The sequence below is a fragment of the Bubalus kerabau genome, chromosome 20 (assembly GCF_029407905.1).
Source record: "Bubalus kerabau isolate K-KA32 ecotype Philippines breed swamp buffalo chromosome 20, PCC_UOA_SB_1v2, whole genome shotgun sequence".
Lineage (NCBI taxonomy): Eukaryota > Metazoa > Chordata > Mammalia > Artiodactyla > Bovidae > Bubalus > Bubalus kerabau.
This window is the reverse complement of record NC_073643.1, coordinates 52,720,260-52,734,254: the sequence shown is the minus strand read 5'-3', so window position 1 is coordinate 52,734,254 and position 13,995 is coordinate 52,720,260. Positions and strand designations below refer to the sequence as shown.

Genomic DNA, 13,995 nt, shown 5'->3' with positions numbered 1-13,995 from the left:
AGTAGACTGTAGGTACAGTGGGCGGGGCGGGGCGCCGCGGCCGGGGGTGGGGCTTGTTGTACGTCATGTGACGGGGGCGATTCGGCCCGGCCAATCCCAGCCGGACGGCATGGGGCGGAGGGCGGTCGTCATTGGACCTAGGCGGCGGCCGCCCCTGCCTCTGCTACCTGTTGCTACGGGCGCCGTAGAGCTGCAGCGCAGCAGCACGCGGGAAGGCTCGTATCGCGAGAGCTCTGCTCCTTTCTTGGCCGTGGCAGCTGCAGCGGCTCGGGGGACCGCCATGGACGCTCACGAGGACTACGTTTGGCCGCGGGCAACCTCGGAGCTCATACTCCTCCCGGTCACGGGTCTGGAGTGCGTGGGGGAGCGGCTGTTGGCGGGTGAGTTGTGGTTCGAGGCGCGGGCTAGCGGAGAAGAAACAGAACGCTCGCCTGGGGAGGGGCCTTAAGAACAAAGGGATGCCCCGTGTAGGAGGAGGACGGGCGGCGGGCGGGAACCCACGGCATGGCGGGGCTGAAGCGCAGCCTGAGGAGCCCAGGAAACAAAGAGCTGCGGTGGTTCCCGAGGCCTTTCAGAAACTGCAGGTGATGCGGAGAGGGCGGCTGGGGGCGGCAGAAAGGTGCAGGGAAACGCGGTCGGCGGGGGGGGGCGGGGGAAGGGAATAAGAGACGCTTGTGGACGAGTCGGGCAGGGGCTTCATCGTTCCAGCGAGGATGCGGGGGGAGCTCCGTGATAAAGCCCCCAGTGGGCGAGTCCAGGGTCCGGGGCGTGGCCTTTAGGGGGTGGGCCAAGCCCAGAAGGGGGTGTGGCTTCTCGAGTGTGAGAGAGGGGTGAGTGATGCTCTTCCCTAGATGGTGGGGGTGAAGAGCCTCTGAGCAGCATGGAGTCGCGGGAAACCGAGGATGAGACCTTTCTGAGTAGGCCAGTGCTCGGGGAGGCGGAGGCTGAGGCCCCTCCCGAGATGGTTGGAGTCCAGGAAATCCCATGTCAGTGCCTCTTCTGAGGAGGGTCGGCTCGGGTAGCAAAGGACAGGGACCCGAGGCGACAGAGCCCCATAGAGCGGTGGAGTCCGACTGGAAGCTAGTGCTAGTGATTTATGTTAGAGCTGCTGAGTTTAATAAGGGTCGCAAGGCAGGGCACTGGCTGGCAAGCCTTGAGTGAGCTGCTCCGAGTCCTAAGAGGGGTGGATGTATGGGGGTGGGAGATTAGGGCGGGCGATGACCCAGTTTTGATTTGCTGTGAAGGCTCTGGGAGCCCAAGGTTCCTACCGTGAGCTAAACTCCTAAGGCTCCTGGAGGAGGGAATAGGTAGGCAGAAAACTGAAGAACCACAAGAGTAAACTCGGGGAAAACAGAATTTAAGACAGAATTTGCCACTTTATGGAAAAGAGGCCGTTCTTGGGAGGATTTAGCAGGCAGAGCGGAAGGGCTTGTCTAGGTGAAGAGGCTGGAGAAATGAGCAGAGACCAGTCCATTTCAGCCGTCGATCTGACTTACCTTTAGGGGCATAAAGCCCCATTGGTGAAGCCTGACTGAGAAGTTTTAAGCAGGGCAATGGCTTGTGAAATTTAGTTTAGTAAGCTTTTAAAGTGAATTCACCTACTTCCATTATTTCCAAAGTGACTTTTCTATTGACAGTTCTCAAATCCCACCCCTGTGAACCTATAGCCTGAATCCCCAGCCCTGTTCTCATGTGAGTGCCAGGCTCAAGTGCACAAGGGCCTACAAATTGGAATACTCCTGCTGGTGTTCGAGCTCAGGTGGGGGAATATCAGCCATGCAGGTGCCCAAGCCGGAGAATCTGCCTCTCTCACCCGCCAAGCCAGCCTGGTTGATGCTGCACTTCATACATGTAGCATGTGCGTGTCTTTTTCTACCTTTATTGCCATCATTTGAGGCCATGCAGCTATGCCTCCCCAACCCCCTCAGTAGCATTCTCTTGAGCTCATCCTTGAACCTTTTGTTTCCTGTTCTAGCCATGTTCCCCAAAGCTCGAGCTCATCTCAGGGGCCTCAAAATTGATGCTTCCTCTGGAAAGAAAGGTTCAAGCCCTCTCCCTCCTGCCTGTTCGTCCTTTGACTAACAACTGCTGATTCTTGATTGCTGCACCTAAATGTTATGTTCTCAAGTCAGCTTCCCCTGGCAGTCACCCAGTCTGCTTAGATTAGACCAGGGTTTCCCGGTCTCACCTCTAGTGATTTGTTGGATCATGTCATGCTTTGTGTGAAGGGCTGTCTACATTGTAGGATGTAACTGCATCCTGAGGCTCCACTAGATGCCAGTAGCACACACAGCTCCCAGTTGTAACAACCTAAAGTGTCCTCAGACATTGCCATGTGTCTTCTGGAGGGAAAGTGTCCCTCTGTTGAGAACCACTAGAGTAGCTTTCCCATTTTGTTTTTTTGTCTTTTTGTTTTGTTTTTTTAATTTGGCTGCAGCGCATAGAGTGTTTGGTCTTCATTGCAGCTTATGGGATCTAGTTCCCTGACTAGGGATCGAACCCCTCTGCGTGGGGAGCACAGTCTTAGCCACTGAAACACTGGGGAAGTCCCTCCCTCGTTTCATATTCTTAAAGCAACCTATATAGTTCTTTCCTGGAACATATCAAAATGAGAACTATGTAGTGTACCTGTGTGATACTGTTATAGAGCTTAAATATTTGTTTATTTGGCTGTGTCAGGTCTTAGAAACAGACTGTGCTATACAGTAGGTCCTTGTTGGTTACCTGTTTTTTATATAGTAGTGTGTATATGTTAATGCCAAACTCCTAATTTATCCCTTGCCTACCACATTTCCCCTTCAGTAACTACCATGTTTCCCCTTCAGTATCCCTAAGTTGGTTTCTGAAACTTGTCAGTTTCTGTTTTGTAAATAAGCTCATTTGTATCTTTAAAAGCTTTCTGATTGCACCCTATGGCATGTGGGCTCTTAGTGCTCAGCCCAGACCAGGGGTTGAACTCAGGCCCTCGGCATTGAGAGCACAGAGTCATAATTGCTGGATCACCAGGGAATTCCCTGTTTGTAAAACTTTTTGATGATTATTCTGCCTGGTGTAGTGATAACCTCGTTGTAGTTTTGATTTGCATTTCTCCGATAGTGATGTTGAGCTTTTCATGTGGGTTTTTTTTTTTTTTTTGCTATCTGTTGTGTGATAGTGTTTAACATCTGCCTAATCCTCAGAAGCAGGGTTTTATTCACTACTCCAGCATATTGTTCATTGTCTGGTTTATAATCAGACAATTAAATTTAAAAAATTTAAATTAAAAAAACAACAAACACCTTTTTTTTGGCTGGACCACACTGCTTGCGAGATGTTCCCCAATGAGGGATCAAACCCAGGCCCCAGCAGTGAAAGCTCCAAGTCCTAACCACTGGAATGCCAGGAATCTCTCAAATAAATGTTTATTGACTGTCAAAAGATTGAGATTGCAGGCTGGGAATAGCATGAGGGATTGCTACTGTCATCTCTAGTTAAGAGGTATGTCCTGGACCGAAGTCACTGTGGTCGATTGGATTTGCAAGCTCTTTAGAAAGTGAAATCTCCAGAATTTGGAGATTAGAGATGGGCTTCCCAATATGGGGCTGGGGTTGGGCAGAGGATGGTAATATTAGGTCACTGGGGTGAGGAGCATGGAGCGAACTTGAGGATGAGCTAGTAGATGAACAAGCCTGCAGGGCAGCCAGGCGGCAGCTGAGGCTCACAGGAGTGTCTGCTTCCAAACTGCGGGCTGCCTCTCCCCACTGTTATTGAATGTGCTCACATCTTCTGAGATACAGAGAAGCTCCTGGAAATCAGGAGGGGTTCTGCTGTGGTCCAAAGGTGGAATGCTTGACTTATCAGTGTGCCTGTTTCCTAGGGGAGGAGTTAGTGTGAAGAAGGTCAAGTGAGGCCGAGGATTTGAGGACTAAAACTGAGGATTCCCATCTGAAGCATGAGAAGTTCGGTGGGATGAGGAGGAGATGGGAGTTTGACGAATTCATGGTTGAGCTGAGTGTCATGGGTAACTGACAAGGGGCTCAGAGAGAGCGCTGAGAATACAGCTGAAGCTGAGAGCAAACTCTGAGAGCAAGCTCAAGCCTGCAGGATTGAGTGACCTAATACGTTCATAAGCTACCTGCTGAGCAATTCCCTTGCTCCCTGTCTCTTCTTGGCCCATGAGAATTAGAGGAGGGGTTCTGATGTGGCTCTTCGCCTCTGTCCAGGTGAGGGGCCAGATGTCCTGGTATACACCTTGGATTTCGGTGGACATCTGCGGATGATGAAGCGAGTGCAGAACCTGCTTGGCCACTATCTTATCCATGGGTTCCGAGTGCGACCAGAACCCAACGGAGACCTTGACTCGGAGGTCATGGTGGCGGCGTTTGGCAGCAAGGGCCTCCGAATTGTGAAAATTAGCTGGGGACAGGGCCGCTTCCGGGAGCTGTGGCGCTCTGGCCTGTGGAACATGTCCGATTGGATCTGGGATGCCCGTTGGCTCGAGGGGAACATTGCCTTGGCCCTGGGCCACAACTCGGTGGTGCTGTATGACCCCGTGGTAGGGTGCAGCCTGCAGGATGTGCCCTGCACAGATAGGTGCACCCTCTCCTCGGCCTGTCTGATCGGAGACACCTGGAAGGAGCTGACCGTAGTGGCTGGCGCTGTTTCCAACCAGCTCCTGGTCTGGTACCCAGCAGCTGCTCTAAAAGACGATAAGCCCGTAGCCCCCGACCGACGGGTCAGTGGGCACGTGGGGGTCATCTTCAGCATGTCTTACCTAGAAAGCAAGGGCTTACTGGCCACAGCTTCTGAGGATCGAAGCGTTCGCATTTGGAAGGTGGGTGACCTGCGGGTTCCCGGGGGCCGGGTCCAGAATATTGGGCACTGCTTTGGGCACAGCGCCCGTGTCTGGCAGGTCAAGCTCCTCGAGAATTACCTTATCAGTGCAGGAGAAGACTGTGTGTGCTTGGTGTGGAGCCATGAAGGTGAAATCCTCCAGGCCTTTCGGGGCCACCAGGGCCGTGGGATCCGTGCCCTAGCGGCCCATGAGAGGCAGGCCTGGGTGATCACTGGGGGTGATGACTCAGGCATCCGGCTGTGGCACCTGGTAGGGCGTGGGCACCCAGGTTCGGGAGTCTTCGCGCTCTCCTTCAAGTCCCACAGCAGGCCAGGTGTCCTCAAGGCTGTGACGCTGGCTGGCTCGTGGCGAGTACTGGCCGTGACTGACGCAGGGGCCCTGTACCTCTATGACCTCGAGGTCAAGTGCTGGGAGCAGCTGCTGGAGGACAAGCGCTTTCAGTCCTACTGCCTCCTGGAGGCAGCCCCTGGTCCCGAGGGCTTCGGACTGTGTGCCCTGGCCAACGGGGAAGGGCGTGTCAAGGTTGTACCCATCAACACTCCGACTGCAGCTGTGGACCTGACCCTGTTCCCAGGGAAGGTGCACAGCCTGAGCTGGGCCTTGAGAGGCTACGAGGAGCTTCTGTTGCTAGCATCGGGCCCTGGCGGCGTGGTGGCTTGCCTGGAGATCTCTGCGGCGCCCTCTGGCAAGGCCATCTTTGTCAAGGAACGTTGCCGCTACCTCCTGCCTCCAAGCAAGCAGAGGTGGCACACGTGCAGTGCCTTCCTCCCCCCAGGCGACTTCCTGGTGTGTGGGGACCGCCGGGGCTCTGTGTTGCTGTACCCCTCCCGACCAGATCTGCTCAAGGATCTTGGGGTGGTGAGCAAGGTTGGAGCGATCACCTCAGCGCCCAGAGCAGGCAGTGGTGAGGGGGAGCCCTCCTTGGCTGAGTGGGGCCCTGTGTCCACCCTCCCTTCTCTGCACGGGAAACAGGGTGTGACCTCAGTCACCTGCCACGGTGGCTACGTGTACACCACAGGGCGTGACGGTTCCTACTACCAGCTCTTTGTGCGAGGCGGGCAGCTCCAGCCAGTGCTAAGGCAAAAGCCCTGTCGGGGGATGAACTGGGTGGCTGGGGTCCGTATGGTGGCCGATGGGAACATGGTCATCCTGGGTTTCCATGCCAATGAGTTCGTGGTGTGGAGCCCCCGCTCACATGAGAAGCTGCACATCATCAATTGTGGCGGAGGGCACCGCTCCTGGGCCTTCTCTGACACCGAGGCGGCCATGGCCTTCGCCTACCTCAAGGATGGCGACGTGATGCTCTACCGGGCTCTGGGTGGCTGCACGCGGCCACATGTGATTCTCCGGGAGAGCCTGCATGGCCGGGAGATTACTTGTGTAAAGCGTGTGGGCAGCATCACCTTGGGGCCTGAGTCTGGGGTGCCGAGCTTCCTGCAGCCTGACCACCCGGAGCCCGGCGAGCCTGTCGCGCCCGGCAGTGAGGGCCCTGGCCTGATCGACATCGTGATCACGTGCAGTGAGGACACCACCGTCTGTGTCCTGGCGCTCCCCACAGCCACAGGCTCAGCCCATGCGCTCACAGCGGTCTGTAACCACATCTCCTCAGTGCGTGCAGTGGCTGTGTGGGGTGTTGGCACCCCAGGTGGCCCTCAGGATCCTCGGCCAGGCCTGACCGCCCATGTGGTATCTGCGGGGGGCAGGGCTGAGATGCACTGCTTCACAATCATGGTCACCCCAGACCCCAGCCCCCCAAGCCGTCTTGCCTGCCACGTCATGCACCTTTCATCACACCGTCTCGATGAATACTGGGACCGGCAGCGCCACCGGCACCGGATGATCAAGGTGGACCCTGAGACCAGGTGAGGTGCACTCCCGACAGCAGCGAGGGCTGGGCACGCAAGGCCAGGCTCCGAGTGACGTCTGTCTTTTGTCCCCGCAGGTACATGTCCCTAGCTGTGTGTGAGCTGGACCGGCCTGGCCTTGGCCCGCTTGTGGCTGCTGCCTGTAGTGATGGGGCAGTGAGGTGAGTGTAAAGCACTGGTCCCCAACCTTTTTGGCACCAGGGGCCAGTTCATTTTTCCACAGTGGGTGGGGGCAATGGGTGGGGATGAGATAGTTCTGTTCACTTCCTGGTCTGGTTCCTAACAGGTCATAAACCAATACTGGTCTGTGGTGCAGGGGCTGGGGCTTCTTAGTGTATAGGACCCAAGAAACCTGGAGGCAAACGAAAGGGTGTACAGATGTTCAGAGTGGCTTCTGAGCTGGACTACCCCCCGCACCCCAGACTCTTTCACTTGCAGGACTCTGGGCGGCGACTGCAGCTGCTGGCTGAAACCTTCCACCACAAGCGCTGTGTCCTCAAGGTGCACGCCTTCACACACGAGGCACCCAATCAGCGGCGGTGAGAGGGCCTGTGTGGCGGTCCCACATGGGTTGGGGGCCTCCTGTTGCTTTCCGTTTCCCTCACTCAGCTGCTGTCTGGTTTCCAGGAGGCTGTTCCTGTGCAGTGCAGCCACCGACGGCAGCGTGGCCTTCTGGGACCTCACCACCATGCTGGACCAAGGCCCCCCTGCCCTGGAGGCTGCAGCGGACCCTGGGCTGCCCTTCCGTGAGTAGCTGCACTGCCACTGGCTGCGCCCGCACGCACTCAGCCGTGTGGCGGGCTGGGTCCCGACAGCTGTCCTCTCCTCTTCCTCCAGAGCTGGGCAGCCCCTGCCTGACTGTGCAGGCTCACAGCTGTGGTGTCAACAGCCTGCACACCCTGCCCACCCGTGAGGGCCACCTCGTGGCCAGCGGCAGTGAGGACGGCTCCCTCCACGTCTTTGTGCTTGCCGTGGAGATGCCGGAGTTGGAGGCGGCGGTGGGGGGTGCTGAGCTGCTGCCGCAGCTGCAAGTGCTAGAGGAGCACTCCGTCCCCTGTGCGCACGCTGCCCACGTGACAGGCCTCAAGATCTTAAGCCCCAGCCTCATGGTCTCGGCCTCCATCGACCAACGGCTGACCTTCTGGCGTTTGGGGCATGGTGAACCCACCTTTATGAACAGCACAGTGTACCACGTAGCAGATGTGGCCGACATGGACTGCTGGCCCGTGAGCCCCGAGTTTGGCCACCGTTGTGCTCTGGGGGGCCAGGGCCTTGAGGTCTACAACTGGTACGACTAAGACATCCCGCGGTGGCCGGCACGCTGGGCATGGGCCCTGCTCACAGACAGAGTGACTGTCTGTGCCCATGCCTGGTGTGCCCAGAGGGGAGGAAGAGGCAGCCGCGGGTCCCTGACTTCAGAGCAGGAGCTGAAGGTGAGTAGGATGCCACCTGGACAGACCAAGAATACGCCCCACTCCCACCACGGGACAAAACCTTGTCACACAATTTATTTTGGCTCCAGATTGCTAAAAACAAATCCAGATCTGCCCCCCGCCCCTTTCAGTTGCTGACTTGGTGGACATTCCTGGATTCTAAGGCCTCTGTGGCCTTAAATGTGACTCAGCGGAGGGAGACCCAGCATGGCCAGCCCAGCGTGGAGCACTTCTCGCACGGCCCGCAGAAGCTGCAGACGGGCAAACATCTGACCAAACAAGTGTGGCCGAGGCTCCTGGAGAAGAGGAGGAGGCTGCTGGTCTCATCCTTTGCTTTTCCCTGTACCACCCACCCCCATCTGCCCTTTTGCTGTGCACTTACCCCTAAGATGTGTACCCGGTTATAGTATGAGCTGAAGTCCATGCTGAGCTGGACCAGGAACTTGCATACCTAGACACAGAGACCAAATTGAGGCCCTGGCCCACCCCTCCTTTTGTCCCCGGATCAGAATAAAGAACAGTGTGTGCAGTGAGTCTGCTCTTCCGTCCTCACCGTCTCTGTGCGCGCAGTGATGTGAAGCCCTGGGGCGGTGCGGGTCAGGGTCAGGGCTGCCATCTGCCTCAGCAGGTCTGGGAAGGGGAGGATGCTGTTGAAGAGTAGCAACCACTCACCCTGTGGGGGAGAAGGGCGCTGGGAGGGAAAGGCCCGAGCTTCCTACACATGCCAGCTACCCAGGAGGGGTGCTCACCTCATCACGCAGCAGGGAGAAGTCTAGACTGCTCACAGGCGGGAAGGTGGGGTACAGACCTTGTTCCATGCTACACTTGTAACCCTCAAAGAGGGTGGCGAGACGTGCGCAATTATACATGACAAAGGTGCCACTTTTGCTGCCCTTGGTAGAAATGCTGCTGTCAGCCAGGGCCAGGTGAAGCTGAAGAATAAAGGCACAGCTGCACGGGGAGGACTGCCACCGCACAGCCTGTCCCCCAACTCCAACCCCCAGCCCTGGTCTGGCAAGATGCCCAGGCTCACCTGACTCTGGGGGGCTGTGCTGAGCATCTCAAATTTAACGGTGGCCACAGAGAGAACCCTGAAGATATCCGTCCAGGCTGCGTCTGAGAGAGTACGGATCAGTCAGTCTCTGCAGGCAGAGAACAAGGGGCATGTGTGCAAATGACCTCCCCCTACCGGAAGCACAGCAGGTCCCCCAGGTGCACCTTGTTCCAGGTCCTTGCCATGCTTCAGTGATGACGCCTTGCACACCTGGGTGTGCCGGAGCCTGCATTGAGAAGGGAATGAGGAGGACTGGTGGGCAGAGTCCCCCCACCTCCACCGGCCTGGCGCGGTGACCTGCCTTCCAGCCTCACTCACTCGTAGTACTCGGGGGCAGTCAGGGTGCTGGGCGCACCAGCTACTTTCACTGGGCCACAGACCAGGTGCTTCTGTCAGGAAGATAGCAGGGGTCAGCCACTGATGATACCCTCCAAGAACCTAAACGTGTTCCTGGACTCCCCGAGCTTCCAACCTTAAGACTCTGTCTCAAGTCCAGAGCCCTCTCCTAGCGCCTGCTGCATGTGCCTAAGGTCCCCGTCACGGTCAGGTGTCACCTTCTGGACCCATCAGCTAACAAGTGGGTTTTAAGGAGTCCTCTGAGGTTGCTGTGGGAAGGTTACCATCACTAACCTACCTGTGTGAGAGGAGCCTGATGATCCAACTTCCACCAGAGCAGATCCAACTTTTGTTGCTGGAACTCCTCCTCACAGCTCACTACGTGTAGGACCACGTAGCTATCTGCACCAGCATCTGGGGCTGCAGCCTGTGGGGTAGGACAGTCACTGTGGGGGATACACTACACCTGGATTGCCAGAAGCATACCAGGGTGGGGCAGCAGTCACTAACCAGGCCTAGGGAGCTGCCCACGGCCCCAGCCTGCACAGCCTCCTGGAGCTCGGCCAGCAGAGAGAGCAGATCCTCCGTCACTGGGGAGAGAACACACGGCTGAGGCTGGCCCGGGAGTGCGGGGGTGGGGGGGAGGGGGCGGTGGCGGCGTCCCGACTTTCTGGCCCCTAGGTCCCAGGCCTACCCAGACAGCTGTCCACATTGGGGTCATAGCCAGCTGTGCGTCCCCGTTCTTCCATTAGTTCCTTCAGGCACACTAGACCCAGGGTGCCAGGGGGCAGGGCTCCAGCATCACCGGCAGGGGAGAGCTCTGCAATCGCGCGATTCCTCAGGGCTTCGGTCGAGGCTTTCTCTGAGACCTCGGGCCAGTCCACCCGCAGCTGCTGCAGGAAAGTCGTCATGTGCGGGTCCCGCACAGCGGGGACTCGGCGCACACTCACCCTGCGAGAAGCGAGACGGCCGCCTCAACCTGAGCACCTGGCTCAGCCCGCTCCGACTTCCCATTCGCAGAGCGGTGCGGCCTGCCCCCGCCTAAAGCCATCGCGCACCTTCGTTCTGGGCCCCACTCACCTGTGAGTTTGCAGAATTCGCGCCAGGTGGTCCGCCACAAGCACGGCACGGAGCTGGCTCAGGCGGAGGGCGCTGGGGCTGCCGCGCAGCGCCGGGCAGTGCAGGACGATGCGCGGGGTAGGGGCGGTGGGGGCGGCGGGCGCGGCATAGGCGGCCACGGAACAGAGCACGCGCTCGAAGACCACGGACCGCTGCAGCCGAAGAGCCAGCCCCGCGGGGGTCGGCGCGCAGCACAACACTGGGGCCACGCCCGGACCCTGTAGGCCAACGATGGCGTGAACCACGCCCTCGGGCACCTGCGGGAAGCCAGGCAGGTGAGCGGCCGCTGCGCTCCCACCTGTCTCCGGCCCACGTCCCCGCCATGCGCGCGCCTACCTGGTCGTCCCCAAAGCGCGCCTGCAGTGCGCGGCGCGGTGCCAAGAAGTCTCGGGCACGCAGGTGGCGGGCGTGCGTCTCCTTGAACCACACTGGTCCGCCAGGCCCCAAGGCCGAGTTCAAGGCTCCCAGCGTCTCCTCTACCCCGAGGCGCATGGCTACCGGAAGGGGCAGGCGGGACCGGAAACAAAACGTCGAGGCGGGATTTCCGGGAAGGCCAATTGGTTGGGGCGGGGAACTGGCAGGGACTCCTGAGTGGACAGTGGACAGTTGCGCTCACTCCCCTACAGCCGCGTGGTCCACCTGACTAGTCCGGACTAGGGTAAGAAATCTCGGGGTCTACTCCGGACTTAGGGCTCTCTCGCTGTTGCCCGCAGTAGCAACAAGGGAAAGAATCCACGCAATCCGGTGGGGCCCAGGCAAGGTTCTCTCTATTACATTTATGTATTTGTATTACGTTTCATTTCCTCCATGTACACATGATCAATGGGGAAGGAAATAGCAACCCACTCGTTCTCTTGCGTGGAGAATCCCCATGGACAGCGGAGCTAGCGGGCCACAGTCCATGGGGTCACAAAGAGTCGGACACGACTAGTGACTAAGCACACATGATCAAAACGCCTAAAGTTACAAGTGGACTCTGAAATAGGGCAGGTAATATAAAAGCCACGTTCATGACCTACTGAAAAAAAGTCACATTTTAAAGGGAATTTGTGGTCTTCAGTTTCAGGTTATTTGCAAGCATTCCCTCCTTTGAGATAGGGGTTGTCTTACTCCTAATGTGTCCACTCTGATAGAATTGCCGTTTTTCTTCTCTTGAATCTTGAATAATTAGAACCATCATAATAGTTTCCAGAAGCTTTTAATGCTTCTCCTTTAACATGTTGTAGTGTAACAAGGACCCTCCCATTTCCTGGTTTAGACTACCAGCCATTGTGGGTCAAATAAGCAATGTGACCTGAAAAGACCCAGCTGAAGAACAGTTTTCTGAGCGTCCAATTCCTCTACCAACTCTTTCCTCTTTCCCATCAGGGCTGCTCAATGTCTTCACTTAACCCTTGTTCTCTCTTTACTTAATAGGAATGGAACGTGAGGCACTAGAGCACTGCAGCAGAGCACCGACAACCCCCTGACCTCTGCCCTGGAGCAGTGAGTACACAGAGCTCAGAATATAGAGGAACCCAGGGGCAGGAAAAGCCTGGCAAGAACCCCTTCTGCGCTAGGGCTGCAAGGCCCCGCTGGGAAGCTCCGAAAGAGCACTGGGCGGACACGACATTCCCGATGGCTTCTTGGGTGCCCACTCAACGGGAGTGATCGTGTCATTCCAAAGCGCTTTCCATACCTCGTGAGCAAGACCAGGGGATGGCTGCTAACAGGACTAGGGGTCTGGAGGCCAAGCTGGGGACTTCAGCTACTCTAAGTGCATTAAGACCGTTGAGGGTGGTTTTACCCCAGGAAGTGAAGGGCTATCTTTAGCGAGCTGCGGGCTGAGGCGGCCCTGTAGGACTCACCGCCACTGCAGCCCTATCCGGAGGCCCTGGGTCCTCCCTCCCTTGCCAATGCTATCTCGGGCTCCAAAGGTGGCCACCGCCTCGGTTCTCTGACGTCTACGCCTGTCAGTTCCAGCCTGAGGGCTCACCTGAGAAAGAGACGGAAACCAGAGCGACCCAATAAAGTATGTCTGGGGGTCAGGGGCTAGCCCACCCCACCTGAGTCAGGACGCTGCTCAGGCAGGAGAGCAGGGAACGAAATCCAAGCGCAGCTGGAATGCTCTGGAGACAACAGCTGCTTTTGGGATTCCGTTGCCCGCTGTCCAGCCATGGCGGGGCGGGGAGGGCGGGAGAGCAGTTTGAGAGGATTATCCTTCTCCCTAGGAAAATCAAAAGCCCCCATTCCTATCCCAGGAGGCGGACCCAGGAGTAGACGGTGAAACCAAGACGAATGGGAAAAAGCCGCTCACCTAGGCCCCCAAACAACAGGTGTGGTGGTGGGGCCTTCCCTGGGATCAGGTCTCGATTCGGATTAGATCCGCAGGGTACAGTTAGCCCTGTTGGTCCCACGCCGGCAGGGCCACTGTAGTGACGGCGGTGGGGCGGGCTTCGGGATCAGCCAAGAGGGAAGCGCGCCCGTGGGGTCGGAGAGGAAGTAAACCCTCCTTGGGGACTCCCCCGCACCCAGGGCCCTTTGTCCGGTGACGCTGCCAGTACCCGGAGCGCTAGAGGCCCAGTCGGCCCGCACTGCAGCGACGGGACTCCCGGAAACCCCTTGCGACCGCCCTCGGTTGTGCCGAGCCTCCCGCCAGCCCGGCCCAGCGGGTAGGAGACGCGGCAACGTGCCCCTGAGGCCAACACACGGTGGGCGCGCAGAGATGCTGGAACCTGCGCGGGCGCCAGCGATTCTCACGCCAGTAGGCCTTCTGATTCGGCTCAAGAGGCGGGGCACGGGATTCTCGGAGCGCGAGCGAAGTGCGCGACAACAGGACGAGGCTCCAGCCACTGTCTACTTCACCGTCTGGTCCGGTCTGGCCCGGTAGTCACGACGAGCAGCTTAAACTTCCCAAGCAACGCGTCCCCTTCCGCTTGCTCCGGGCGCAGAGTTGGAGCCATTTTAAGGCGAAACCCCCAGCCACGCCCCCTCGGGCTCCGGAGAGGCCAATCCAGGCGCAGCCCCGCCCCGTACGACTCGCGGCCGCGACGCCAACGGTCGCGCGGGTGACGGTTAGGCAGGGGCGGGACTCGGAGGGCGAGCGACGGAAACCTGAGCTGCCCGCCCCGCCCTCGGAACCCGAAGCTCTAAAGCCGAGATTAGAGGCTGGGGGTTGTGGGCGGGCGCCACGCCCAGGCCAGGTGTGCGCGACTCCAACAGGTGCTCGGCCGCCCTCCCCCGGCCCTGGGAGCCCGGCGTAATGGCTGAGAGCTGGGGGCCAGGCAGTGCCCTGCGGCCGGCCGCGCCTCCAGGTGTCCGGCTCCCCCAGGGCGGCCTGCGGGCACCCGGGGCGGGGAGGACGGCAGGTGCTGA

At 58.3% G+C, this 13,995-nt stretch overlaps 2 protein-coding genes across 11 annotated transcripts; one reads left to right on the top strand and one right to left on the bottom strand.

Annotated features, from left to right (window-relative positions):
- Nucleotides 1-16: 16 nt before the first annotated feature.
- Nucleotides 17-8,665, top strand: WDR6 (WD repeat domain 6). Of its 3 annotated transcripts, none has more exons than XM_055558690.1 (7): nt 17-380; nt 4,203-6,696; nt 6,777-6,860; nt 7,122-7,238; nt 7,327-7,445; nt 7,537-8,132; nt 8,264-8,665. In XM_055558690.1, exons 1-6 carry the CDS (start codon nt 110-112, stop codon nt 7,995-7,997), a joined length of 3,546 nt encoding a protein of 1,181 aa, XP_055414665.1. In that variant the 5' UTR covers nt 17-109; the 3' UTR covers nt 7,998-8,132; nt 8,264-8,665. The 3 variants fall into 3 exon arrangements, with proteins under 3 accessions (XP_055414665.1, XP_055414666.1, XP_055414667.1); XM_055558691.1 differs by having other exon boundaries at nt 8,242-8,665; XM_055558692.1 differs by having other exon boundaries at nt 8,222-8,665.
- On the bottom strand, nt 8,193-13,584 carry DALRD3 (DALR anticodon binding domain containing 3). Of its 8 annotated transcripts, none has more exons than XM_055558702.1 (13): nt 12,938-13,552; nt 10,978-11,228; nt 10,603-10,898; nt 10,217-10,473; nt 10,033-10,112; nt 9,821-9,949; nt 9,505-9,575; nt 9,351-9,412; nt 9,166-9,248; nt 8,882-9,064; nt 8,686-8,805; nt 8,515-8,583; nt 8,193-8,428 (listed from the first exon to the last, which is right to left on the bottom strand). In XM_055558702.1, the coding sequence occupies exons 2-13, from the start codon at nt 11,131-11,133 to the stop codon at nt 8,309-8,311; spliced, it is 1,626 nt and encodes a 541-aa protein (XP_055414677.1). In that variant the 5' UTR covers nt 11,134-11,228; nt 12,938-13,552; the 3' UTR covers nt 8,193-8,308. The 8 variants fall into 8 exon arrangements, 6 of the variants coding, with proteins under 6 accessions (XP_055414677.1, XP_055414675.1, XP_055414676.1 ...); XM_055558703.1 differs by having other exon boundaries at nt 8,290-8,428; nt 8,686-8,779; nt 12,938-13,557; XM_055558700.1 differs by having other exon boundaries at nt 8,193-8,583; nt 12,938-13,549.
- Nucleotides 13,585-13,995: the final 411 nt, after the last annotated feature.

Excerpts from the sequence above, each read along its gene's own strand:
- WDR6 (XM_055558690.1), top strand. The coding sequence starts at position 110 with ATGGGGCGGAGGGCGGTCGTCATTGGACCTAGGCGGCGGCCGCCCCTG. Across the intron at positions 381-4,202 it reads GGGGGAGCGGCTGTTGGCGG|GTGAGGGGCCAGATGTCCTG; the intron begins GTGAGTTGTGGT and ends GCCTCTGTCCAG. Across the intron at positions 7,446-7,536 it reads GGACCCTGGGCTGCCCTTCC|AGCTGGGCAGCCCCTGCCTG; the intron begins GTGAGTAGCTGC and ends CTCTTCCTCCAG.
- DALRD3 (XM_055558700.1), bottom strand. The coding sequence starts at position 11,133 with ATGCGCCTCGGGGTAGAGGAGACGCTGGGAGCCTTGAACTCGGCCTTG. Across the intron at positions 9,249-9,350 it reads TGGCAAGGACCTGGAACAAG|ACGCAGCCTGGACGGATATC; the intron begins GTGCACCTGGGG and ends GTACTCTCTCAG. Across the intron at positions 9,065-9,165 it reads GCACAGCCCCCCAGAGTCAG|CTTCACCTGGCCCTGGCTGA; the intron begins GTGAGCCTGGGC and ends TTTATTCTTCAG.